This window comes from Oryx dammah, unplaced genomic scaffold, assembly GCF_014754425.2.
Source record: "Oryx dammah isolate SB20612 unplaced genomic scaffold, SCBI_Odam_1.1 HiC_scaffold_27, whole genome shotgun sequence".
In the NCBI taxonomy this organism is placed as follows: Eukaryota; Metazoa; Chordata; class Mammalia; order Artiodactyla; family Bovidae; genus Oryx; species Oryx dammah.
The window spans coordinates 64,027,700-64,053,932 of record NW_024070211.1 but is presented as its reverse complement, the minus strand read 5'-3'; the positions used below and the strand labels follow the sequence as shown (position 1 = coordinate 64,053,932).

Below are 26,233 nucleotides of genomic sequence, written 5' to 3'. Positions count from 1 at the left end.
TGGGGAATGAATTCTATTACCTTTTTGGCTTTGTTTTGAGACAATGTTTGGAAAAGATTGAAAACGTTGCTGACGTCACTCACAATGGGGGTGCTGCTTTTAATCCCTCTCCCCTTCTTTACACGTTCTGTCCTCCGTAACCCCTCTTTTACCTTGAAATGAAAGAGATTGGGAGTCAGAGAGGATGTGTGGAGTGGTGTTTTTGTATGTCTCCTGACCTGGTGATGGTGTGTTTACACTATAGAAAGTTGACCTGGTTTTTTCTTTCCTTTTACCTCCTTCAGTTCAGTTCAGTCGCTCAGTCGTGTCCGACTCTTTGCGACCCCATGAATTGCAGCACGCCAGGCCTCCCTGTCCATCACCAACTCCCGGAGTTCACTCAGACTCACGTCCATCGAGTCCGTGATGCCATCCAGCCATCTCATCCTCGGTCGTCCCCTTCTCCTCCTGCCCCCAATCCCTCCCAGCATCAGAGTCTTTTCCAATGAGTCAACTCTTCGCATGAGGTGGCCAAAGTACTGGAGTTTCAGCTTTAGCATCATTCCTTCCAAAGAAATCCCAGGGCTGATCTCCTTCAGAATGGACTGGTTTGATCTCCTTACAGTCCAAGGGACTCTCAAGAGTCTTCTCCAACACCACAGTTCAAAAGCATCAATTCTTCGGCACTCAGCCTTCTTCACAGTCCAACTCTCACATCCATACATGACCACTGGAAAAACCATAGCCTTGACTAGACGAACCCTAGTCGGCAAAGTAATGTCTCTGCTTTTCAATATGCTGTCTAGGTTGCTCATAACTTTTCCTCCTTAGTACTAACCATTTAAAGTTATACTATTTTATTTTGAACTGCTCTGTTTTGAATGGCTCCTAAATGAACATTTGAGATTTCATGAGGATTTTCATTATCATTAAACTATAGTGTGTGTCTTGGTACACATAGAAGTTAATAACTCAGTTATTCAGTGACTGGTTGTTGAGTACCTGCTGTATACAGTCACTGGCCTGTATTTTAGAAAACAGTAGTGAGCAAGAAAGACATAAATTCCTACTCATGACACCTACATTCTAGTGAAGGAGACTGATAGTAGTTACACAAACAGATGAAGGTGCTGGGGTTTCAGTAGTAGTAAATGTGAGGAAAATAAGGTAATGTCAGTGTGAGTGACTGTAGGGGGAGGAGCAGGCAGGCGTTCAAGGAAATGCTTCAGTTGACACATGTAAGGATCAGCCATCCAGAAGAGGAGGAATAACTCGGGCAGAGTTATTCTTGGCACAGGGCCTTTGAGTTGCCTTTTGAGGGTAGAAAGGAAAGTGGATGGAGCATAAATAAGGAAGACGCTGGTGTGATAAAGGTTCTGAGGGCGCTAGGCAGGGAACCAGGCAGGTGGGGCCTTGTATATCAGGGACAATAATCGATCAATGGACATGAGTTTGAGTAAACTCGGGGAGTTGGTGATGGACGGGGAAGCCTGGCGTGCTCCAGTCCATGGGGTCACAAAGAGTTGGACACGACTGAGCAACTGGACTGAATTGGATTTTATTCCACGTGCACTGGGGAGCCTATGGTGGATTTTAAGTAGGGGAGGGATATAGTCTTAACATGCTCTTTTTATTTTTCTTTTTTCTTATTTTTATAATAATACTCTTAGAAGAATACTTTGTGGTAGGGAAATCTAAGGCAAGGCTAGATTTTTTTCCTGACCAGCCAAGAGTTAATTTCCATAGATTTTGAGCCTTCCCACCCAAATTCTTCAGCAGGTATATTTTTTTTAGAGTGATAACATTATTTTCTATGGTCTATGTACAAAGCGCTTACCATGTGCATCCAGGGAATCGAGTGTAATACCCTGTTGTTAGCTAATACACAGGGTCCCCATTCAGGCTTCCTCAGTGTCCTCACACTGTCTCAGAGCAACTTCTGTGGTCCACCTCAGGATTCTCCATCAGTGTTGTGCTGATTCTTGAGCGTCTTAATCTGCAGCAGTTCCTTGGCCTCTGTTTATCTTTCGTAACATTAGCATTCCTAAGTAGTACAAAGTTATTGTTTCATATAATGTCCCTAATTTGGATTTAACTGTTTACTCACTATTCAAGTTAGGCATTTTTGGCAAGAAATTTTTGATGTATCTGTATATGTCTTTCTCTCAGACACCGTGTGTCTATAGTGGATCATGTCACAGGGTACTTGACGTCACTCTGTCCGTTACTGATGGTGTTACTTTACTTGGTTAAAGTATGTCTTTGCACTAAGGAAGTTCTTTTTTTTTTTTTTTTGGTAATTGAAAAGTTATTACATTCCTTGTGTAAGGTTATTTTCCTTTGTAATTGAAAAAATGTCCAATACTTTGTGTAAATATTCTCTTTCCCAACAAACTTGCACCTAATGGTGAAAATGAGTTATTACAGTTGTTAGAAATGGCGACCTGCTAACCATCATTCTAAACCAATTAGTTAGTACTCTGCAGGAAGAACTTTTCTCTCTCTACTTACACATGGATTCAAGGATACTCTTATTTGGTTTTAATTCAGTTATCCATGAACATTGGTATTTCTTGTTTTAATTAATTTTTATTGGAGTAGAGTTTCTTTACAATGTTGTGTTTCTGCTGTACAGCAGAGTAAATCAGCTATGTGTATATGTATGTGGCCACCTTATGAGAAGAGTTGACTCATTGGAAAAGACTCTGATGCTGGGAGGGATTGGGGGCAGGAGGAGAAAGGGACGACCAAGGATGAGATGGCTGGATGGCATCACGGACTCAATGGACATGAGTCTGAGTGAACTCCAGGAGTTGGTGATGAACAGGGAGGCCTGGCGTGCTGCGATTCATGGGGTCGCAAAGAGTCAGACACGACTGAGCGACGGAACTGAACTGAACTGAACTGATATTCCCTCTTTTTTGGATTTCCTTCCCATATAGGTCACCACAGACCATTGAGTAACAGTTCCTTGAGCTATATATTAGGTTCTCATTAGTTATCCATTTTATAAATGCATGCTAAGTGGCTTCAGTCATGTTTCTCTTTGTGACCCTGTGGACTGTAGCCTGCCAGGCTCCTCTGTGCATGGATTTTCCAGGCAAAAATACTGGAGTGGCATGCCGTGCCCTCTTCCAGGGGCTCTTCCCCACCCAGGGACTGACATGTCTCATGTCTCCTGCCTTGGCGGGTGAGTTCTTTACCACCAGCGCCAAGCAGTAACAGTAAGTGTGTATATGCCACTTACTGTTACCGCTTTTGAGAGTCAGAACTGTCCCAGGGATCTTCCCAACCCAAGGATTGAACCCAGGTCTCCTGCATTGCAGGTAGATTCTTTACCAGCCGAGTCACCAAGGAAGCCCGTGAATACTGGAGTGGGTAGCTTATCACTTCTTCCAGGGATCTTCCCGACTCGGAAATTGAACCAGAGTCTCCTGCATTGCAGGCAGATTCTTTACCAACTGAGCTACCAAGGAAGTCCGAAGAACTGTCCCACATTTGGCCAATGAGACCCTATACACTGCATCCTGTACCTCTTAACCTGTCCTCCCACTTTTTAACCGCTTTCTTATTTTTCAGCATAAGAGTTTCCACATTCATCTTACACTTTCCTTGCCTTAGACCTGAAATCAGCCATTTATTTAAGAGCCCTGATTCCTTTAAGTTAAAATGATGTTTAGGAGCCAAGATCTGGGTACTGCTTATGTTTGTTGCTGCTATAAATGTCACTAACCAGTGGACAGTTAAAAAACTAATGTAGGGCTTCCTAGGTGGCTCAGTGGTAAAGAATCTGCTTGCCTAGTGCAAGAGATATGGGTTCAATGCCTGGGTCGGGAAGATCCTCTGGAGAAGGAAAGGGCAACCAACTCCAGTATTTTTGCCTGAGAAGCTACAGTCTATGGAGTTGCAAAGAGTCAGATACAACTTAGCAACTAAACAACAAACAACAAAATGTTGAAATCACAAATACATTCAGATACTCTTAACCCCAGTCTAGTACCTTGGGTTCTTCTCTGCCACCCAAGTTCCTCATTTCCATCTCCCTTCTCTTCTGGTGAAAAACATGACTTAGCATGGATACCTCTGTGTTCACCCAGTCATGCTGTAGATGCTACATGGTTTCAGAGTTGCTATATTCATATCACCATCAACAGCAAGCCTACTAAGTACAGTTCAGTATTTCTTCACAGTTCTTCCTCCCCAGGCTAAGAGTAAATAGTTCCAGTATGATGCTTAAAATTCACTTGCATTAATTCCTTTTTTTCTTTTCTCCAATTCTGGCATTCTTTCTTGGTAAACACATTTTCATTTTTCTAGATGATGCCATATTCCCTTTCATTGCAGATGAAGTATATATTTTTTTCTTACAGCTTTACTGATGTACTCTGACATACAGTAGAATACATTTATGTAAAGGATGAGATAGTCGGATGGCATCACTGACTTAATGGACATGAGTTTAGGTAAACTCCAGGAGTTGTTGATGGACAGGGAGGCCTGGCATGCTGCAGTCTGAGAGGTCGGAAAGAGTCAGACATGACTGAGCAACTGAACTGAAAGTGTTTGATAAGTTTTGGCACTTATACACCTGTGACACCAACACTATAATCAGGATTAATGATGGATATGTTCAGTGTAGTTTTAATTTAGATTTCTCTATTTATGAGCATGTTTTTATATGTTTACTAGTCTTTTGCATATTTTTTTGTGAATTGACTTTTTATCTGTAGTGTCCCTTTTTCTTTTCTATTTTTAACAAGTTTTTGATGAATATTAAGGATATTAGCTTTATGTGGGCAATGGCAACCTGCTCCAGTATTCTTGCCTGGAAAATTTCATGGTCAGAGGAGCCTGGCAGGCTGTAGTCCATGGGGTTGCAAAGAGTTGGACATGCGCACTCGCACACACACACATGATATCTGTAACCAACTCATGTAATACTAATTGCAAGTACATTTTCAATTAGTCATTTGTCTTTTTATTTTGCTTTTAATAAGTTTTAAATTTTTATGTAAGCAAATCTGTCTTTCTTCAGTAGTTTCTGGATTTTAATAGGAAATTTTTCCCCCCTGCCACATTTTAGAAGAATTTAGCCATTTTTGTTTCTGGCACTTCTATGCTTTCATTTTCTTAAAATATTTATTTGAATCTCAGATCCACTTAGAATTGCCTCATTACTAGGTGTGAATAATGAGTCTGTTTTATTCATTTCCAGATGACTTTCCAGTTATGTCAACGCTAGTTTTTTAAAAATTCATTATGGTGCTAAGATAACTGGATATCCACATACAAAGGAATGAAATTGGACCCCTACCTCACATCATACAGACAGTGAACTCCAGATGGATCATAAGCCTAAAGTTAATAGCTAGAGCTATGAAAATCCTAGAGGAGAACATGGGAGCAGATGTTTGTGACCATGGGCTCAGCAATGGTGTTTTAGATGTGATACCAAAAGCACATGTGACAAAACAAAACATAGGTAAATTGAAATGCATCAAACATGAGAACTTGTGTCTCAAAGGATGTCATCAGGAAAGTGAAAAACATCCCGAGGTATGAGAGAAAATATTCACAACTTTTATTGAGATCTGTGGAGTGGTTTGGCTTTTTTCTAGGCCCTCCCTACTACTAGAGAGGGTTTGCCTTTCTTCAGTCTTTCTAATCAAGGAACACTTGTCCATCTCCTCCACTACCTTCAAACTGTTTTCTCTCCCCTCCCACGCCTTTTTTTGTTTGTTATGAGTGTGATTTTATGACCTTATACTGTCATACTGTCATTTTTGAGTGGTTTTGTGAGAAAGCAGGAGTAAATCTTGCATGTTCAGCGTGCAGCACGTAATCCCCATGAATGTCTTTTGCAAAGTTCTTAGTCATATCTCCTCTACTACTGCCCCTCTTTTGTTATCTTTTTTCCCTTCTGAAATGTCCATTAAGTGTATATTGTAACTTTCAGTCTATGTTCATCTATTTCCTGCCTCATGTTTACCATGTCTTTTTATCTAGAGCCTTCTTGGTGGTTTGCTTAATTTTTATCTTTTAATTCAATAATTTAACTCTGTTTAGTCTACTTGTCCCATCTATTGAATGTCGAATGACTCATTTAATTTCTTATTTCTCAGAATCTAAGCTCGTTCCTTGTTGTTATGATTCTGTCCTTGCTTTCTATCTTTCAGCACATTTAATGTACTTACTTTAAACCCTCTTTTAGATTGTGTTATCCTTTCTGCTTCCTCAGCTATAACTGCTCTTACTTCTCGGGTCCCTCTGTTTGTCTGTCTCAGTATCACATTTCTTAACTTGCTTTGGAGGCTTTGTCTGTGACTTCATAGACTTCCCTTGTTTTCTTTCAGTGTTGTGTTTTTTTTTTCCCCCCCTTCTCTCCCTTCTTCATGCTCACCCTCTCCTCTAAGGCACTTCTGAAATTGCCCCAGCCTGACATTTTATATCCTCAGCTCTGAAGAAGTCTTACAATAGGATCTTTCAGGGAAACTGCCTTCAGTCCTGAGTGGGCATACAGAGGTTTGATTATCAGTTGTACAGATACTTCTAATTCTTCCCTTTGTCGCAGATAGGTACTTTCTGTTCATTTGAAACTGGACTAGAGCTTTTTCACCTCTGTTCCTGTCCAGAAGATCCAGTCCCCTGACTCTGGGCTGAGTCTGATTCTTGTTCTCTGCCTCACAGGACCTGTCACAGGTTTTGTTTCCTCCAAGGAGTTGGGTTTTTGACCCCAGTGCTTGTTTCCTCTCTCAGCTCCCTGAGTTCCTCCTGGCTCCAGCACCAGTTCACTACTGGGAGTTTATTACTGTTGTGTCTGGAAAGGACTGAATCCTCTGCTTTATTTCTGTGATTTTAATTGATGCTTTTGAACTGTGGTGTTGGAGAAGACTCTTGAGAGTCCCTTGGACTGCAAGGAGATCCAACCAGTCCATTCTGAAGGAGATCAGCCCTGGGATTTCTTTGGAAGGAATGATGCTGAAGCTGAAACTCCAGTACTTTGGCCACCTCATGCGAAGAGTTGACTCATTGGAAAAGACTCTGATGCTGGGAAGGATTGGGGGCAGGAGGAGAAGGGGACAACCGAGGATGAGATGGCTGGATGGCATCACTGACTCAATGAATGTGAGTCTGAGTGAACTCCGGGAGTTGGTGATGGACAGGGAGGCCTGGCGTGCTGCGATTCATGGGGTCGCAAAGAGTGACATGACTGAGTGACTGAACTGACTGAACTGAATTACTGTGTTTACCTGTTTTTCCAAAGTCAACTCCTCTCTTCCCTTTCTAGCCCATCATTTGTACATACAAAGACTATCTTATTTTCAATAACTGATGTATACTTTAAGTTACAGAAAGTTCAATTCTAATCTTAAACCTAATTTAAAGATTTCTCCTTTGCCCATACATAGGGTAGTGGTGGTTTGTTCTTTTAATCTTCACATTCTCCCACTTATTCTTCGTGGTGCATGCTCTCAGGGTTGAGGAAGAAGAAAGAGAAAAGGAGCAGGGTCTAATGTGGGTGATGCTGTTGTAATCCAGCCAGGTGTTGTGGCATGAACGTAACCATGGTTTTGTGTGCTACACTTCAGTGTTTTCTCAGAGGCCCTTATAGAACCCATCTGTCACTTCCCCAGAGAGGCAGTTTTCTTCATACTTCACTTTTTGCCCCACTCTCTCTCCCATGTTGCTGGCTTTTGCTCTTAACTGTGAATATACTTCTGCTTGGATCATCTTACTCTGAGACACCTGTCCCATAGGTAGAGTTCCAGTGAATGTGCTTCAAACTGGACTCGCACGTGGCACACAGGAAGCATACATTTTTTCTTTTCTCCTAAGTTTTTATTTTGGAAGACTTCAAGCACACAGAAAAGTTGAAAGAAAATGGAATAGTTACATGCCCTTCCCCCTAAGTTTTCTACCTGTTAATATTTTGCCTATTTGCTGACACTGAGTTTTTCTAAACTGAAATAATTGAGCACAACACAGACATTACAGTACTGTGTCCATTAATACTTCTTTTTGCATGGTGGTGGTTTAGTCACTAAGTCATGTCCAACTCTTGCGACCCCGTGGACTGTAGCCTGCAGACTCTTCCATCCATGGGATTTTCCAGGCAAGAATCGTGGAGTGGGTTGCCATTTCCTTCTTCAAGGGATCTTCCCTGACCCAGGAATCAAACCCACATCTTCTGCATTGGCAGGCGGATCCTTTACCTCTGAGCCACAAGGGAAGCCCTTTATCTCCAAAAATCAAGGATAATCTTATATGTGTGTATTTATTACACAGAATTATTTTTTCCCCGCTGTGCTGGGGGGTCTTTGTTGCAGCACATGGCCTTTTTCTAGTTAGAGTGTGCAGGCTCAAAAGTTGTGGCAATCTTAAGTTCCCTGACCAGAAATCAAACCCATGTTCCCTACAATGGAAAGTGGATTCTTAACCATTGGACCACCAAGGAAGTTCCTACACCCAGAGATTTTAACATTATTGTAACTATTAAAGTCCATACTAAGGTTTTTCCAGAAATTTCGATAAATGCCCTTCATAGTTGTTTTCCTGCCTGATTCAGGATCCAGTGAGAATTTCTGTTAGTTTCTCATGTTTCATTGCTCATGAAAACTTCCTCAGCCTGCTTTGCATTTCATGACATTGACATTTTTTTCAGACTTTTTGATTTGTATTGCATTATTGCCAACAAAGATCCGTCTAGTCAAGGCTATGGTTTTTCCAGTAGTCATGTATGGATGTGAGAGTTGGACTGTGAAGAAAGCTGAACGCTGAAGAATTGATGCTTTTGAACTGTGGTGTTGGAGAAGACTCTTGAGAGTCCCTTGGACTGCAAGGAGATCCAACCAGTCTATTCTAAATGAGATCAGCCCTGGGTGTTCATTGGAAGGACTGATGCCAAAGCTGAAACTCCAATACTTTGGCCACCTCATGCGAAGAGTTGACTTATTGGAAAAGACTCTGATGCTGGGAGGGATTGGGGGCAGGAGGAGAAGGGGACAACAGAGGATGAGATGGATGGATGGTATCACCGACTCAATGGACATGAGTTTGAGTGAACTCCGGGAGTTGGTGATGGACAGGGAGGCCTGGCGTGCTGCGATTCATGGGGTCACAAAGAATCAGACATGACTGAGCGGCTGAACTGATAGCCAGTTAACAAATAACATTGATATATTTTTTAAAGAGCCTATGCAGATTTCTTTGTGGAATACCTTGCAACTTAGATTTGTGAGATTATCTTAGATTCAGGTTAAACATTTTTACTGATATTTTGGTTAAGCCAATGTCCCACCAGATTTCTCTATAAAAGTACCTTTCCCCTCTTTAATCTGTGGAGTGTCATTTTAAAACTGAGAGTGGATATCCTATTCCCTGAAGTCTTTTATCTGGTGGTTTTGCATCCATTGATAATTTTTACCTGAACCAATTATTGTTTTGGTATTTATAATATGTTAATTTCCAAGTTCTGTCCTTCTTTCTACAAAGGTGGCATTCTTCTGTAAAAGAGGGCTTCCTCTTTCCTCTCACCTTTAAAGGAAATAATTTGTTACTCATAGATTCATGGATTTTTAAGAATATGTTATCATCTACTCCTGTTACTCATTTTGATGTGTGGCTTACTGTAAATTTGGCCTCTGGAAATCTATACATTCTTGCCCTGCCCTGTTACTCATTTTGATGTGTGGCTTACTGTAAATTTGGCCTCTGGGAATCTATACATTCTTGCCCTTGCCCTGCCCTGCCCAGAATGAATCTATACATTCTTGTAAATGTAGCTTGTCCAGCCGCTGGCCTTTCCCCCCAGGTTATTAAGGTAAACTTCGGTCAGCTCGTGGAGCTAGACCGCTCCATGCTAAGAGATGCACTTCCCTACATGGGAGATACGTTTTTGTATACTCCCAAACTTACAGGTTCATGCATCATGTTTCCTAAGAGTTCTCTCAGCACCACACATGATGTGGGGTTGCTGCTGCTGCTGCCAAGTCGTTTCAGTCATGTCCGACTCTGTGCGACCCCATAGAGGGCAGCCCACTAGGCTCCCCCGTCCCTGGGATTCTCCAGGCAAGAACACTGGAGTGGGTTGCCATTGCCTTCTCCGTGATGTGGGGCTAGTAGTTGCTAATGCTTAGCAATCCCCGTTCCCCCTTGAAGTAAAATGGAATCATCTGCTTTCACAGGTTCTTTCAGAGCCTTCATTTACTTCATGTGACTTTTGTCTGCCCTGATGTCCTGCCCTTGCAGAATGTCCCTTTGGATGTCTTGTCTTTTCTTTTATGGTATGGATAGTGCAATCTGCTCAGACTCTTTTTATAAGGTCTGCTCAAATCTTTGGAATGTGACATGTATTAAGTTTCCTAGGACTGCTGTTACAGCTGGATGACCACAGAATTTTGTCTCATGATTCTAGAGGCCAGAAGTTCAAGAGGAAGGTGTAGGCCAGATGCTTCCTTCTGAGAATGGTGAGATCTGTTCCAGCCTCTTTCCTGGCTGCTGGTGGTTTGCTGGCAGGGTGGATTGCAGAAGTACCACCTAGTCTCTGCCTTCATCATCACATGGCCTTCTTGGGTGTATGTCTGTGTCTATACTTGCCCCTTCATAAGGATGTCTTTTCAAATGGGCTGAACTGAGGATTATCAGTCATGGTGCATGAAGTGCCTGCCTTCCCCTCCAGTATGATCTCAGTTCAGTTCAGTCACTCAGTCATGTCCAACTCTTTGCAACCCCATGGACTGCAGCACACCAGGCTTCCCTGTCCATCACCAACTCCCAGAGCTTGCTCAAACTCATGTCCAATGAGTCAGTGATGCCACCAACCATCTCGTCCTCTGTTGTCCACTTCTCCTCCTGCCTTCAATCTTTCCCAGCATCACAGTCGTTTCAAATGAGTCAGTTCTTCATGTCAGGTGGCCAAAGGATTGGAATTTCAGCTTTAACATCAGTCCTTCCAATGAATATTCAGGACTGATTTCCTTTAGGATGGACTGGTTGGATCTCCCTGCAGTCCAAGGGACTCTCAAGAGTCTTCTCCAACACCACAGTTCAAAAGCATCAATTCTTTGGTGCTCAGCTTTCTTTATAGTCCAATTCTCACATCCGTACACGACTACTGGTTTTGACTAGACGGACCTCTGTTGGCAAAATAATGTCTCTGCTTTTTAATATGCTGTCTAGGTTGATCATAGCTTTTCTTCCAAGGAACAAGCGTCTTTTAATTTCATGGCTGCAGTCACCATCTGCAATGATTTTGGAGCCCCCCCAAAAGAGTCTGGCACTGTTTCCATTGTTTTCCCATCTTTTTGCCATGAAGTGACGTGACTGGATGCGATGATCTTAGTTTTGTGAATGTTGAGTTTTAAGCCAGCTTTTTCACTGTCTTCTTTGACTTTCATCAAGAGGCTCTTTAGTTCTTCGCTTTTTGCCATAAGGGTGGTGTCATCTGTGTATCTGAAGTTATTGATTTTTTTCCCAGTAGTCTTGATTCCAGCTTGTGCTTCATCCACCCTGGCATTTCGCATGATGTACTCTGTATATATGAAGCGGAAAGTCCAGTACTTTGGCCACCTGATGCGAAGAGCTGACTCATTTGAAAAGACTCTGATGCTGGGAAAGATTGAAGGCAGGAGGAGAAGGGGACGACAGAGGATGAAATGGTTAGATGGCTTCACCGACTCAATGGACATGAGTTTGAGTAAACTCTGGAAGTTGGTGATGGACAGGGAGGCCAGGCGTGCTGCAGTCTATGGGATCGCAAAGAGTTGGACACAACTGAATGATTGAACTGAACTGAACTCTGTATATAAGTTAAATAAGCAGGGTTACAACATAGAGCCTTGAGGTACTCCTTTCCCAATTTGGAACCAGTCTATTGTTCCATGTCTAATTCTAACTGTTGCTTCTTGACCTACATATGGATTTCTCAGGAGGCAGATAAGGTGGTCTGGTGTTCCCATTTCTTAAAGAATTTTCCAGAGTTTGTTGTGATCCACACAGTCAAAGGCTTTGGCATAGTCAATAAAGCAGAAGTAGATGTTTTTCTGGAAGTCCCTTGCTTTTTCAATGATCCAGCGGATGTTGGCAATTTGATCTCTGGTTCCTCTGCCTTTTCTAAATCCAGCTTGAACATCTGGAAGTTCACTGTTCATGTACTGTTGAAGCCTGTCTTGGAGAATTTTGAGCATTACTTTACTAGCGTGTGAGATGAGTGCAATTGTGTGGTAGTTTGAACATTCTTTGGCATTGCTTTTCTTTGGGATTAGAATGAAACCTGACCTTTTCCAGTCCTGTGGCCACTGCTGAGTTTTCCAAATTTTCTGACATATTGAGTGCAGCACTTTCACAGCATCATCTTTTAGGATTTGAAATAGCTCAGCTGGTATTCCATCACCTCCACTAGCTTTGTTCATAGTGATGCTTCCTAAGGTCCACTTGACTTGAGTATGATCTCATCTTGACCTAAGCAATGTATACCTGGAAATGTATTTCCAAGTAAAATCCCAATCCAAGGGGCATGAGGACGTCTGCATATGAATTTGTGGTGGGACACAGTTTAACCCATGTTCTTCAGAAATTCCAAAATAATTCAACATTCTTTTAGATATGAACTTCTATTTCATTTCTGATTCATGAAGCTTATAATCTTATTTTTGAGTACTGTGGACTATTTGTGTCCCTCCAAAATTTATATGTTGAGATCTAGTCCTCAGTGTGATTGTATTTGGAGGTAAGACCTTTGGGAAGTGATTTCATGAAGGTGGATTTAAGCCCTGGTCAGTGGGATTAGTGCCCTTGTAAAAGAGACCCCAGAGTGCTCCCTCATTTCTTTCTGCCACATGAGGATGCAGCAAACAGATAGTCTCTGAACTAAAAAGAGGGCCCTCACCAAATACTGTATCTGCTGGTAAGTCTTGGCAGCAAGTCTAGAAGTAGACTAGAACTGGGAGAAATAAAGTTCTGTTGTTAATAAGCTACCCAGTCTATGGTATTTCTGTTAAAGTAGCCTGAACAGGCTAAGACATATGGGTGTAGTTAAAATAAAAAATTTCTATCATACGTCCATCTTAGGACCACAGGAAATGAACTACCAGTTCTCACATTTTGCCCAAAAATACTTGTATCCATATTTTTAAGAATTTATGATGAAAATTTCAAAATTATATATAGGTCCAACATATGGTGAACCACAGCATTCTCATCAGTCAGCTTCAACAGACTCCTGTATTCTGTCATTTTTGTTTCATCTTTTCCTCGTCATCATCATCATCTCTTCTTTTGATGTTGTTAACCTTATTTAAAAAAGAAAAAAGCCTCACAAGTTGCACTGATTCACATTTAGAAAGGATAACCATTGGAGCAGTACAAAAAGACTTGAAAATGAGCTGAATATATTTTTATATTTATGGTTTTATATTAATAGATTTTTACAACTGTTGAAAAGTGCCTTTACTCCCATGGTTTCCAAGTGAGTTTTAACTGAGAAACCCTTCTAATTAAATTTATCTGGGAATTCCAAATAAAATCTCATAAAAAAGTTACCATAAAAACCAAAACTCTACCATCTTCTCCACTTTCTGTGTAGCTCATTTGAGTCTGAAATCCTCTGGGCTCTGTAGAACACACATTGACGACCACAGTGAAGGAAGTTGTTTGAAACTGTACAGCCACATGGTTGCAGAGATAGGACTGGGACACAGAGGTCTTGACTTGCAAAGAAGCTCTCTTTGTTCTCACTATCTCTCTCATCAATTTTTGAAAGTTTTTTTTTTTTCCTTATTTGTGTCACAGACCCAGGATGGTTAAAGCACCGCCTTCATTCCTCTAGGAAAGCATACAACAGTGGCAGTTTGTTTCCTTCTGCCTAACTCAGTATTAGGTCAACAAAATAAAATGTCTACATCAACCTTTGAACTTTGCCACAGCAGATAAATTGAAAATCTTGTTCTTTAAAAAACTGTTAGAGGGCTTCCCTGATGGCTCAGTGGTAAAGAATCCACCTTCCAATGCAGGAGACACGGATTCGATCCCTGGTCTGGGAGGATCCTGCATGCCATGGAGCAACTAAGCCCGTGTTCCCCAACTGTTGAGCCTGTGCTCTAGAGCCTAGGAACCAGAGCTACCGAAGCCCGCTCGCCCTAGAGCCCATGCTCCACAATAAGAGAAGCCACCACCATGAGAAGCCTGTGCACTTCAGCTAGAGGGTAGCCCCCACTCACCATAATTAGAGAAAAGCCTGCACAGCAGCGAAGACTCAGCACAGCCAAATAAATAAAATTATAAAAAACATAACTGTTAGAATACTTGCTTTTCTAGATGAGGTGGGTTTTTTTTTTTTTTTTTTTTTTTTTCTGTTTGGCTATATTTCACAGCATGCAGGATCTTAGTTCCCTGAGCAGGGATCGAACCTGCACCCCTTGCAGTGGAGTCTTAACTGCTGGACTGCCAGGGAAATCCTGGAATTGTTTTCGTATTTCATTTTCCTGTTGTTCATTTCATGGATACAGATACATAGTTGATTTTTGTATATTGATCTTGTATCCTGCAACTTTGTTATTTCAAGTAGAACCAAATTATTTTTACTTTTGAAATCCTAAATTTGATCAGTTCAGTCGCTCAGTTGTGTCCGACTCTTTGCAACCCTGTGAATTGTAGCACGCCAGGCCTCCCTGTCCATCACCAACTCCCAGAGTTCACTCAAACTCACGTCCATCGAGTCGGTGATGCCATCGAGCCATCTCATCCTCGGTCGTCCCCTTCTCCTCCTGCCCCCAGTCCCTCCCAGCATCAGTCTTTTCCAATGAGTCAACTCTTCGCATGAGGTGGCCAAGGTATTGGAGTTTCAGCTTTAGTATCAGTCCTTCCAATGAACACCCAGGACTGATCTCTTTTAGGATGGACTGGCTGGATCTCCTCGCAGTCCAAGGGACTCTCAAGAGTCTTCTCCAACACCACAGTTCAAAAGCATCAATTCTTCGGCACTCAGCCTTCTTCACAGTCCAACTCTCACATCCATACATGACCACTGGGAAAACCATAGCCTTGACTAGACAGACCTTTGTTGGCAAAGCAATGTCTCTGCTTTTGAATATGCTGTCTAGGTTGGTCATAACTTTCCTTCGAAGGAGTAAGCATCTTTTAATTTCATGGCTGCAGTTACCATCTGCAGTGATTTTAGAGCCCCCCAAAATAAAGTCTGACACTGTTTCCACTGTTTCCCCATCTGTTTCCCCTGGTGATGGGACCAGATGCCATGATCTTCGTTTTCTGAATGTTGAGCTTTAAGCCAACTTTTTCACTCTCCTCTTTCACTTTCTGCCATAAGGGTGGTGTCATCTGCATATCTGAGATGATTGATATTTCTCCCGGCAGTCTTGATTCCAGCTTGTGCTTCTTCAAGCCCAGCATTTCTCATGATGTACTGTGCATATAAGTTAAATAAACAGGGTGACAATATACAGCCTTGATGTACTCCTTTTCCTATTTGGAACCAGTCTGTTGTTCCATGTCCAGTTCTAACTCTTGCTTCCTGACCTGCATATAGGTTTCTCGAGAGGCAGGTCAGGTGCTCTGGTATTCCCATCTCTTTTAGAATTTTCCACAGTTTATTGTGATCCATACAGTCAAAGGCTTTGGCATAGTCAATAAAGCAGAAATAGATGTTTTTCTGGAACTCTCTTGCTTTTTCCATGATCCAGCAGATGTTGGCAATTTGATCTCTAGTTCCTCTTGACTAAGGTTTTTATATATTCAAAAATATTTGTACACATTATAAAATTCATTTATTGGGACGTCCCTGGTGGTCCGTTGATTAAGGATCTACCTGCTAAGGCAGGGAACACAAGTTTGATTTCTTGTCCTCAAGGGTTCCACATGCTGTGAGGCTACTTAGCCCATGCACCTCAACTGTTGAACCTGTGCCTTAGAGCCTGTGAATCGCAACTATTCAACCCTGAGCGCGGTAGAGCCTGCGCTCCACAACATAAGCCGCTGCAATGAGGAGCCCATGTACCTCTGCTAGAGAGTGACCCTCGCTTTCTGCGATTAGAGAAAGCTTGAGAGCAACCACAAAGACCCAGCATGGCCAAAAAATAAAATTTAAAAATTCATTTATGGTAAATGTACAAGTCCATGATTTTTAGAATGTATGGAATTGTACAATCACACAATCTAGAACATTTTCATAATCTCCAAAGTTCAGTCTTTATAAATTTTACTTTCCTAGACATTTTGTATGAATGAAATTATATAGTATACAAGGTTTTATCTCTGGTTTTCTCCTAGAATAATGTTTTTCAGATTTATCCATGTATTCTAGTGAGCTCCTTTCAGTTGCTGATTAATAATGCATTTTATGGATATACAGTGTTTTGTTTTTACATTCACCAATTGTTGGAAATTTGCATTGTTCCCATGTTCTGGCTGTCAGTAGTGTTATAAGCATTCCTATACATATTGTAGTGTGGACATAAAATGTCATTTCTCTTGAATAGACTCCTAGGAGGAAAATTGCTGGGTTGTATTGTGAATTTATATTTTAACTTTTCAAGAAATTGACAAACATTTTTCTGGAGAGGAAATGCTTGAATGTTCCAGGTCTTCACATCCTAGCCAACATTTGATATTTTCTTTTTAATTACAGCTGTTTAAGAGAGTGAATAGTGGCATTTCCTTGTTTTGATTTGCATTTTCCAGAGGGCTACTGATGCTGAGTATCTTTTCATGTGCTTGTCAGCTGTTAATCAGTTGTCTTTGCAGGAATGTCTATTTGAACCTTTTGCTCATTTTTATATGTTATTTATCCTTTTTATATTAAGAATTCTTTGTATATGTTGGATACCAGTTCCTTATGAGATACATGATTTGCAAAATTTTTCTCTTCATCTGTGACTTCTCTCTTCATTTCAATCAAGAGTGTTTTTTTGAAGCTCAAGCAAAGTCCAACTTCCCATTTTTTTTTTTAAATGGGTGGTCTGTTTAGTATCATATCTGAGAACATTTTGCCAACCCCAAATCACAAAGATCTTTTCCTCCTGTGTTTTTTTCAGATATTAATAGTTTCATCTCTTAACATTTCAGTACGTTATCCATGTTGATTTAACTTTTGTGTCGTGTAAGGTAAGGGTCTAAATTCATATTTTTGCATATATTTTTAGTTGTCTTGACTCCAGTTGTTGAATGCCTATTCTTTTATCCATTGATTTGTCTTGGAAAAAATCAACCGTAAGTATTATGAATTCCAAACTCTCAATTTCATTCTGTTGATTTACATATCTATTTTTTAAAAATTTTTATTTATTTAATTTTGGCTGTGCTGGGTCTTCATTGCTGTGCAGAATTTCACTAGTTGTGGCAAGCAGGGGCTATTCTTTATTATGGTGCTTGGGTTTCTCATGGTGGCTTCTTTTGTGGAGCATGGGTTCTAGGGCACATGGGCTTCAGTGGTTGAGTACATGGACCCAGGAGTTGTGGTTCCCGGGCTCTAGACACAGGCTCAATAGTTGTGCAGGGGCTGAGTTGCTCTGTGGCATGTGGGATCTTCCCAGACAAGGGATCAAACCCATGTCTCCTGTGTTGGCAGGAGGATTCTTCACCACTGAGCCGCCAGGGAACCCCCTACATAGCTATTTTTGTGCCAATACCACACTGTCTTAATTACTGTGGTTTTATAGCAAGTTGCAGTATGTATTCTCCAACTTTCTTCTTTTCCAGAATACACTTGGCTGTTCTAGTTCCTGAATTTTCACATTTTTTCGTCTAATTCATGAACATAAAGTGTCTTTCTGTTTATTTAGATATCCTTTATTTATTATAGCTTTAAGTGTATAAGCTCTGCATGTGTGCTCAGCCACTTAAGTCATGTCCAACTTGTTCGACCTTATGGACTATAGCCTGCCAGGTTCCTCTGTCTGTGGAGTTCTCCAGGCAAGAATACTGGAGTGGGTTGCCATGCTTTTCTCCAGGGAATCTTCCCGACCCAGGGATTGAACCCAAGTCTCATGTTTCCTGTACTGGCACGAGGGTTCTTTACCACAAGGGCCATGTGGGAATCCCAAGCTCTGCATATCCTTTATTAAATTTATTCCTGTTTTTATTCTTTTGATGCTCTTGTGAACAGAATTATTTTAATCTCAGTTTTCTATTGTTCATTGCTAGTGTATAGGCATAATTGAATTTTGCATGTTGATCTTGTGTCCTGCCTCCTTGCTGAACTTATTACTTTCCAGGAGCATTTTGTGGATTCCATTGACTTTTCTACATATAGGATTCTGTCATCTGCACATAAAAACCTCTTCCTTTGTATCTCTTTCTTTTTTAGTTTGGGCCCTTAATTTACTCTGCTTTTTTTTCTTACTGCACCTTTTAAAACCTTCTGTGTATTGTTGAATAGAAGTGATGAGTGGAATCTTTATCTTGTTTCTGACTTATAGGGGAAATAACTTGGTCATTCATCATTCAGTGTAATGTGCTGTGCTGTGCTTCGTTGTGACCCCATAAACCGTAGCCCACCAGGCTTCTTTGTCCATGGAACTCTCCAGGCAAGAATACTGGGGTGGGTTGTCCTGCCCTCATCCAGGGGATCTTCCCAACCCAGGGATCGAACCCAGGCCTCCCGCATTGCAGGTGGATTCTTTACCGTCTGAGCCACCAGGGAAGCCCCAGTGTAATGTTAGCTGTTGATTTTTTTTGTGTGTATTTCCTTTATCAGATTGAAGATATTCTTACCTGTTCTTTGTTTGTTGAGAGTTTTACCATTAGCGTTGTTGGATTTTGTTACATGCTTTTTCTGTATCTATTGAGATGATCATGTGGTTTGTTTCTATTAATATGTAACATTACATTAATTGATTTTGGAATGTTAAACCAACTTTGCATGGCTGTGAAAAGTCCCAGTTGATCATGGTGGACGGTCCTTTTTCTTCCTTGCTTGATTTCTTGTTGTATGTTTGGTATTGCTCCACTGTCAGGATAATAATGGGCTCATAGAATGACTTGGAGAATGTTGCCTTTCCTCTATTTGTAAGATAGGTTGTTGATGGTTAGAATTATTTCTTCTTTTAAATATTTGATAGAATTTCTCAGGAGGTTCTCTGGGTCTGAGCTTCTCTTTGTTTGAAGATTTTTAATTACCAGTTAATTTCTATACTTTTCTGCATCTATTCAGACTTTCTGTTTTCCTGGAGTGAGCTGTGATGGTTGTGGCTTTTGAGGAATTTTTGCATATCATCTAAGTTGTTGAATTTATTGGCATACAACTCATAATATTCCCTTATATCTTGTTAATGTTTGTAGTATCTGTAGTGATGTCACTCTTCCCATTCCTGATATTGTATATACATATTCTTATTTTTCTTTTTATCAGTCTAGCTACAAGTTATTAATACATAAATAAATCAATTATTACATTGAGCTCAAAGAACTAGTTCTCAATTTAATTCATTTTGTCTATTATTTTTCCTTTTATCTTTATCATTTCCTGCCTTCTTCTTCCTTTGGATTTAATATGCTCTTTTTCTAATTTATCAAGGTATAAACTGAGGCAATTGATTTGAAAACTTTGTTTTAATGTAGATGTTTAATATTATAAATATTGCTCTATTATTTTAGTGGAATCCTGCAAATATAGATGTGTTGTGCTTTTGCTTTCATTAGTTTAAAATTCTTTTCTAATTTTCCTTTTCATATCTTTTTTGATCCAGTGGTTATTTAGAAGTACATTTATAGTTTCCAAATATTTGGCAATTTTCCAAGGAACTTTCTGTTTTGATTTATAATTTATGTTCCGGTCAAAGAACATACATACTTTGTATAATTTGAGTCCTTTTGAATTTATTAACTCTTGTTTTATGGCCCAGAATACAACCTATCTTAGTGATTATTCTGTATGTCCTTGAGAAGGTCATGTGTTTTGATGTTTTGGGTAGAGTATTTTCTAAACGTCAGTCAAGTAAAGTTGATGGTTAGTGATGTTCACGTCCACTATATCCTTGCTGATTTTCTATTCTATCTCTTATTGAAAGAAGGGTGTTGAAATCTCCAGCCATAATTGATTTGCTCATTACTCTTTGCAGTTCTTTCAGTTTTGGCTCCATGCATTTTAAAATGCCACCATTAAGTAAATAAATATTTAGGATTTTTATGTTCTCTTGATTAAATGACCCCTTTATCCTTATGAAGTGATCATCTTCATTTTAAGTACTATTCTTTGCTCTTAACTCTACTTTGATATCAGTATGTTCACTGTAGCTTTCTTTTGACTAGTGTTAGCATAGTATATCTTTTTCTGTCCTTTTATTTTTTATCTTTGTTAATTTGTTTCTTCATAGTTAAATTGTTTCATGTAGGCGCCACATAACTGGGTTTTGCTTTTTAAATTGTAACTGATAGTCTCTGCATTTGAAAATTGGTATGTTTCATCTTTGTGCAGTGGCAGTATAGTCAGTGAGGTTTATATGAGGCACAGGTATTGTTAATTGAAAACTTTTCCCAATCCTCTGCCGTGATGACTTGAAATAGAGTTGCCATTGGAAATTTTTTTAAAGTATCAAATTATTGACTATACTGGGTCTTAGTTGAGGCATGCTGGCTCTTTAATGGGCATGTGGGATCTTAGTTGTGACATGTGGCATCTTAGGTCCCTGATCAGGGGTTGAGCCCAGCTACCCTGCCTTGGGAACTCAGAGTCTTAGCCACTGGGCCACTGGGGAAGTCCTGACATTGGCAATTTTTGACAGTCTCTGCAGAGATTGAGTGTTTTTAATGGTATGTTTATACTGTTTCCTTTTAATATGATTATTGGTATGATTGAGTGTCATCCTGCTGTTTGTGTTGTTTGTCCCAGATGTTTCTTGTTTCCATCTTCTTCTTTTTTCATTAATTTTTTAAAAATTTCATTTATGTCCTTTTCTTATTCCTTAGCTATAACTCTTTGGTGTTTTGTTTTGTTTTTTAACTTTAATGGTTACTTTAGCATTTATCAGTCAACTTTCAAGGACTATTATACTGTTTCATGTGTAGTATAACAACTTTATAGTAGCGTGCTTCTATTTCTCCTCTCCCAGCCTTTTTACTGTCATTTGTCAAACATTTTTCTTCTATGTGTGTTTTAGACCCTATAATACATTGTTCATTTTACTTCTGCCTGTGTGTCTTCCTTTAATATTTTTTTAGTGCTGGTCTTTTGGTCATGAATTCCTGTTGTCTGTCTTCTTTTTTAAGATATAATTCACATTGTTTACCCATTCAGAGCCAACAATTCAGTGTTTTTAGCACTTTCATAGAATTGCACAACCTTTATTACAATTTTACTTTAGAATATTTGCCCCTCACACAAAAAAAAAACAAAACACACCACTTAGTATTCTTGCCTGGGAAATGCTATGGACAGAGGAACCTGGCAGCCTACAGTCCATGGGGTTGCAAAAGAGTTGAACACAACTTGTCGACTAAACAACAAAAAAGAAACCCCATACCCACTATCAGTTGTTCTTCTCCACACTCACTCACCCTTTTGGTAAGGGAGGGATCCTCTACCCTAAATACTATTAGATGGCCCAACATACAATGCCCAGCCCTGACGGCAGTTTATTAAACACATATACTCATGGCTCTAAGGAGGACGAAACCTCACAACAGTGGGGATGCATCGTGTCTCTCTCGGGAGCAAAGTGAACAAACATGGGCTTTTTTGGGAGGCAGGCTTTATAGGAATGTGAGAATGAGTTGACCCTTGGTTCCCACCAGGGGATATGATTGGCTTGTCTGAATAATTTCACAGGCTGGCAGAGAAATGAAACTTACTTAAGAATCTGGTAGGATGCAGCTGGTACAGTTTTTTGGAATCCTTTTCACTGGGAGGGCATATCTGATGAGAGTTGGGAAGCTCATGGTTGGGCCTTGGGGGCCTATGAGGCTCAGGGATGTCAAGACAGCCTTCTTATGGAATCCTAATTTCAGACCTTAAATAACAGCAGTTAATCTCCATCCCTCTCTAGCTTCTGACAACCACTGATCTACTTTCTGTGTCTGTGAACTTGTTTATTTTGGACATTTCATATAAATGGCCGCATATGATATGTGGTATTTTGTGTCTGACTTTTTCCCCTTAACATTGTATTTTCAAGGGTCATAGCATGTTTCAGTGCTTGACTTCTTTTCTTGCTGATTATTATGCCATTTTGTGGACAGATCACATTTTATTTATCCATTCCTCAGTTAATGGGCATTTCCACTTTTTTGGCTATTATGAATAGTGATTCCATGAACATTTGGGTACACATCTCTGAGTGTATGTATATTTTCACTTTTCTTTGGTGTATATATAGGTTTTCCTTTGTTTTTGAAAGCTTTTTAACTGGATATAAAATTTGGATTGGTAGGCTTTTATTCTTTACAAGTCTTTGAGATACTCCTCCACTGTCCTCTAGTTTGCACTATTCCTGATAAGAAATCTGCTGTCCTCCTTATCTTATTCTATTGAATGTACACTGTTTTGGCTGCTTTTAAATTTTTCTTTTCATCATTGGTTTTAAGCAGTGTGGTTGCAGTATGCTTTGGTGTAGTTTTCTTCATGTTTTCTGTGTTTAGAGTTTCCTGAAATTCTTGAATCTGTGGGTTTATAGTTTTCATCTGATTTGTAAACATCAGTCATTTTTTTTCTTCAAATACCTTTTCTCCCCTTCCCTTTTCTCCCCTTCCCCCACCACCCTGGGACTCCATCCAGTCGGTTATTCATACAGTTGGTTGCTTGAAGTTGGCCCACAAAGAAGAACTGAGATTCTTTTCATTTGGGGGGGGAATCCTTTTTCCCTGTGTGTTTTATTTGGATAGTTTCTATTAAATTCAGTATCTTTTAAAAAATCAATCTGCTGTCCACCTCACCCAATATATTTTCCATCTTAGATATTGTGGTTTTCATCTCTAGAAGCTTGGTTTGAGTCTTTTTTGTATGTTCTAATTTCTGCTTAGCTTTTTGAGCATATGAAATACAGCTATAATAACTGTTTTTAGTATCTTTCTCTGCTGATCCTAACATGTTGATTCCTGTTGATTGATTTTTCTCTTTAATATGGATGTCTTTTTCTGCCTGTTAGCATTTCTAATAATCTCTGGCTAGATACGTGACATTTTGAAATTTACATTGTTGGATGCTAGATCATTTTGTATTCCTTTCAGTCTTGAGATTTGTTTTACAATGCAGTTAAATTACTTGGAAACACTTTGATCCTTTCAGCTCTTTCTTTTATGATGTGTTAAGTGGATTTGTCACAAGGCTGTCTGGATAAATTATTCTCTACTCCTGAGGCAGAATCTTTTTCATACTCAGTACCCTTGTTATGTGTTTTTATAGTCTGTAAAGAAGGACACTGTGGCCCAGCCTGAGTGCTACTAATTCTTTCTGAAGCCACATGTTCCCTGATCAGTACCCTACTGCATCTTGAGAGGAGCCTTCTGCACACCTCCAGGGTTCTCTCCTGCCTGGTACTCTGGCCAGTGAACTTCAGCTGTCCTGGTCTCCCTGGACTGTCAGCCACAGGACGTCTCTAAATTACGGCATGGAGATTCTCTTAAAACAAGGACTCCTCATTGTTTTCTGAATCTCAGAATTTCTGCCTTTTTGTTGTCTGATGTCTAATATCTTGAGAATTGTTTATATTCCCCTTAGGTTATTTCAGTTGGGAAGCTAAATTCAGCCCCTTCTCCAATTTGGATGGAAGAGAATCTGCCCAAAGGTTTTGACAGATGAATAAACCACTTGCCATAAATGACTTTTTTTTCCAACAGATTTTTATTAGTGTTTTAAATTCTTTTCATGATAAATGTCTTGATCTAAGAATGTTTTCTGTTACCTTTACAGCTTGCCTCTGAGGATTGATTTGCTAGATAGTCCAGACTTACTGGAAACAACCATTAATGACATAGCTGGGGCACCTGACACCATGGACACCTCCCAAGCCCCAGGTGAAGTGAGCACAGCGACCAGGCAGGCTGGGTTAGAGGGACCTGAAGGTGAGCGCAGGAGTAAGTAAATGTTCTGTGTGAAATCAGTGACATTAGTCTACGTCTTTTGAAATGAGCTGTTTGTCAGTCACTTCAAGAGTATTTTATGCAGCAGCAGTTGAATTTGAAATGTTAATGTAGAATAGACATTAAACATAATTTAAACATAAAACATAATTTAAACATTAAACATAATTTAATGTTATGCCTTCTTGCCTTTTTGGCCTAAGGGTCCATTGAAATGTTTAAGATCACATAATTGATACCATGAAACATTTGTGTCATTTATAAGTCATTAAACATTTTTGAATTTTCAAATTTGCTTTTTGTTTCTTGAGTGAAAATTAAGAGAAAAATGTTTCCTTAGAGATTATCTAGGGCACAGGATTGAACAAATGTTTGGACATTCCATTCGTGCATAGGAAATATTTTGTTATTAATGAGAGCTGTTGTTGCCCAGACCCACAAAAATAAATCATCAAGAAAGAATGCTGCTCTCCTTAACTTTTTAAAAGATTAAAAGGAAATAAGAAATTGCACATATTTCTATCTATTTGTGAGTTTGGTTTGATATTAAAACATAACTGTCTTTAAACAAAAGCTTTCTGTTGAATTTCAGTGTAAGTGTGATCATTTAAAAGCAGCTGATGTTTACATGGCTCTTGGCAATTTTGATTTCTTTTTCTAAAATTAAGCACCATCTTTTAAACAACTTATAGGAAATTGCCAATGAGTATGCTGTTCTCTCTGAAGAGTGTAGAATACAGCAATGGGATTTAGTAATTTAGAAGGACATGATAAAAAATTTCACAGTGCTTCTGGTTCATAGAACATGCTGAGTTACTGCTGGTAGTGGGCTTCCCTGGTGGCTCAGAGGTTAAAGCATCTGCCTGCAATGCGGGAGACCTGGGTTCTATCCCTGGGTCAGGAAGATCCCCTGGAGAAGGAAATGGCAACCCACTCCAGTACTCTTGCCTGGAGAATCCTGTGGATGGAGGAGCCTGGTAGGCTACAGTCCACGGCGTCACAAAGAGTTGGACACGACTAAGTGACTTTACTTTCACTTTCAGTTGGTTTTAAAAATCTGTTCTTTTGTTCCTGAAGTAACCACTACAAATGCATTGTTAAACAAATGTTCTGGCATGTTATATGTTATGTTTTTATTGACATCTACCATATTTAAATTGTTATTCTGAGTCTGAGGTCTGGGAAACATAAATTCAGTTCAGTTCAGTTCAGTTCAGTCGCTCAGTCATGTCCTACTCTTTGCGACCCCTGAATTGCATCACGCCAGGCCTCCCTGTCCATCACCAACTCCCAGAGTTCACTCAAACTCACGTCCATCAAGTCGGTGATGCCGTCCAGCCATTCACCCTCTGTCTTCCCATTCTCCTCCTGCCCCCAACCCCTCCCAGCATCAGAGTCTTTTCCAATGAGTCAACTCTTCACATGAGGTGGCCAAAGTACTGGAGTTTCAGCTTTAGCATCATTCCTTCCAAAGAACACCCAGGACTGATCTCCTTTAGAATGGACTGGTTGGCTCTCCTTGCTGTCTTCTCCAACACCACAGTTCAAAAGCATCAGTTCTTCAGCACTCAGCCTTCTTCACAGTCCAACTCTCACATCCATACATGACCACTGGAAAAACCATAGCCTTGACTAGATGGACCTTTGTTGGCAAAGTAATGTCTCTGCTTTTCAATATGCTGTCTAGGTTGGTCATAACTTTCCTTCCAAGGAGGAAGCATGTTTTAATTTCATGGCTGCAGTCACCATCTGCAGTGATTTTGGAGCCCAAAAAAAGTCTGACACTGTTTCTACTGTTTCCCCATCTGTTTCCCACGAAGTGATGGGATCAGATGCCATGATCTTCGTTTTCTGAATGTTGAGCTTTAAGCCAACTTTTTCACTCTCCACTTTCACTTTCATCAAGAGGCTTTTTAGTTCCTCTTCACTTTCTGCCATAAGGGTGGTGTCAAACATAAATTAGCTTTGATTTATTCATAATTTCAGAATGATGTTCTAATTTTATTTTTTAAAAGTAATAGTTATCGGGTTAAGAAAACATCTCTGTTACTGAGAGCACCTTGTTTTATTATACTTTGCAAATATTGTGCTTTTTTGCAAAATGACAGTTTGTGGCAACCCTACATTGTCAGATAATGGATAGCATTTTTTAGCAATAAAGTATTTTTTAACTAAAGTATGCATATTATTTTTTTAACATAATGCTGCTGCTACTGCTAAGGTGCTTCAG

General features: G+C 39.9%; 1 protein-coding gene and 1 non-coding gene across 4 annotated transcripts in view; both read left to right on the top strand.

Moving 5' to 3' along the window:
• Nucleotides 1-26,233, top strand: part of EPB41L5 (erythrocyte membrane protein band 4.1 like 5) — a 169,893-nt gene that overhangs the window by 92,704 nt on the left and 50,956 nt on the right. For all 3 annotated transcript variants that reach the window (XM_040228960.1, XM_040228958.1, XM_040228959.1), the window contains exon 17: nucleotides 23,834-23,985. In XM_040228960.1, coding sequence (XP_040084894.1) covers nucleotides 23,834-23,985 — 152 coding nt within the window. The remainder of the gene's footprint in view (nucleotides 1-23,833; nucleotides 23,986-26,233) is intronic.
• On the top strand, nucleotides 20,393-20,530 carry LOC120855243. Its single transcript, XR_005719207.1, has one exon. It is a non-coding gene; the product is annotated as a U4 spliceosomal RNA (small nuclear RNA).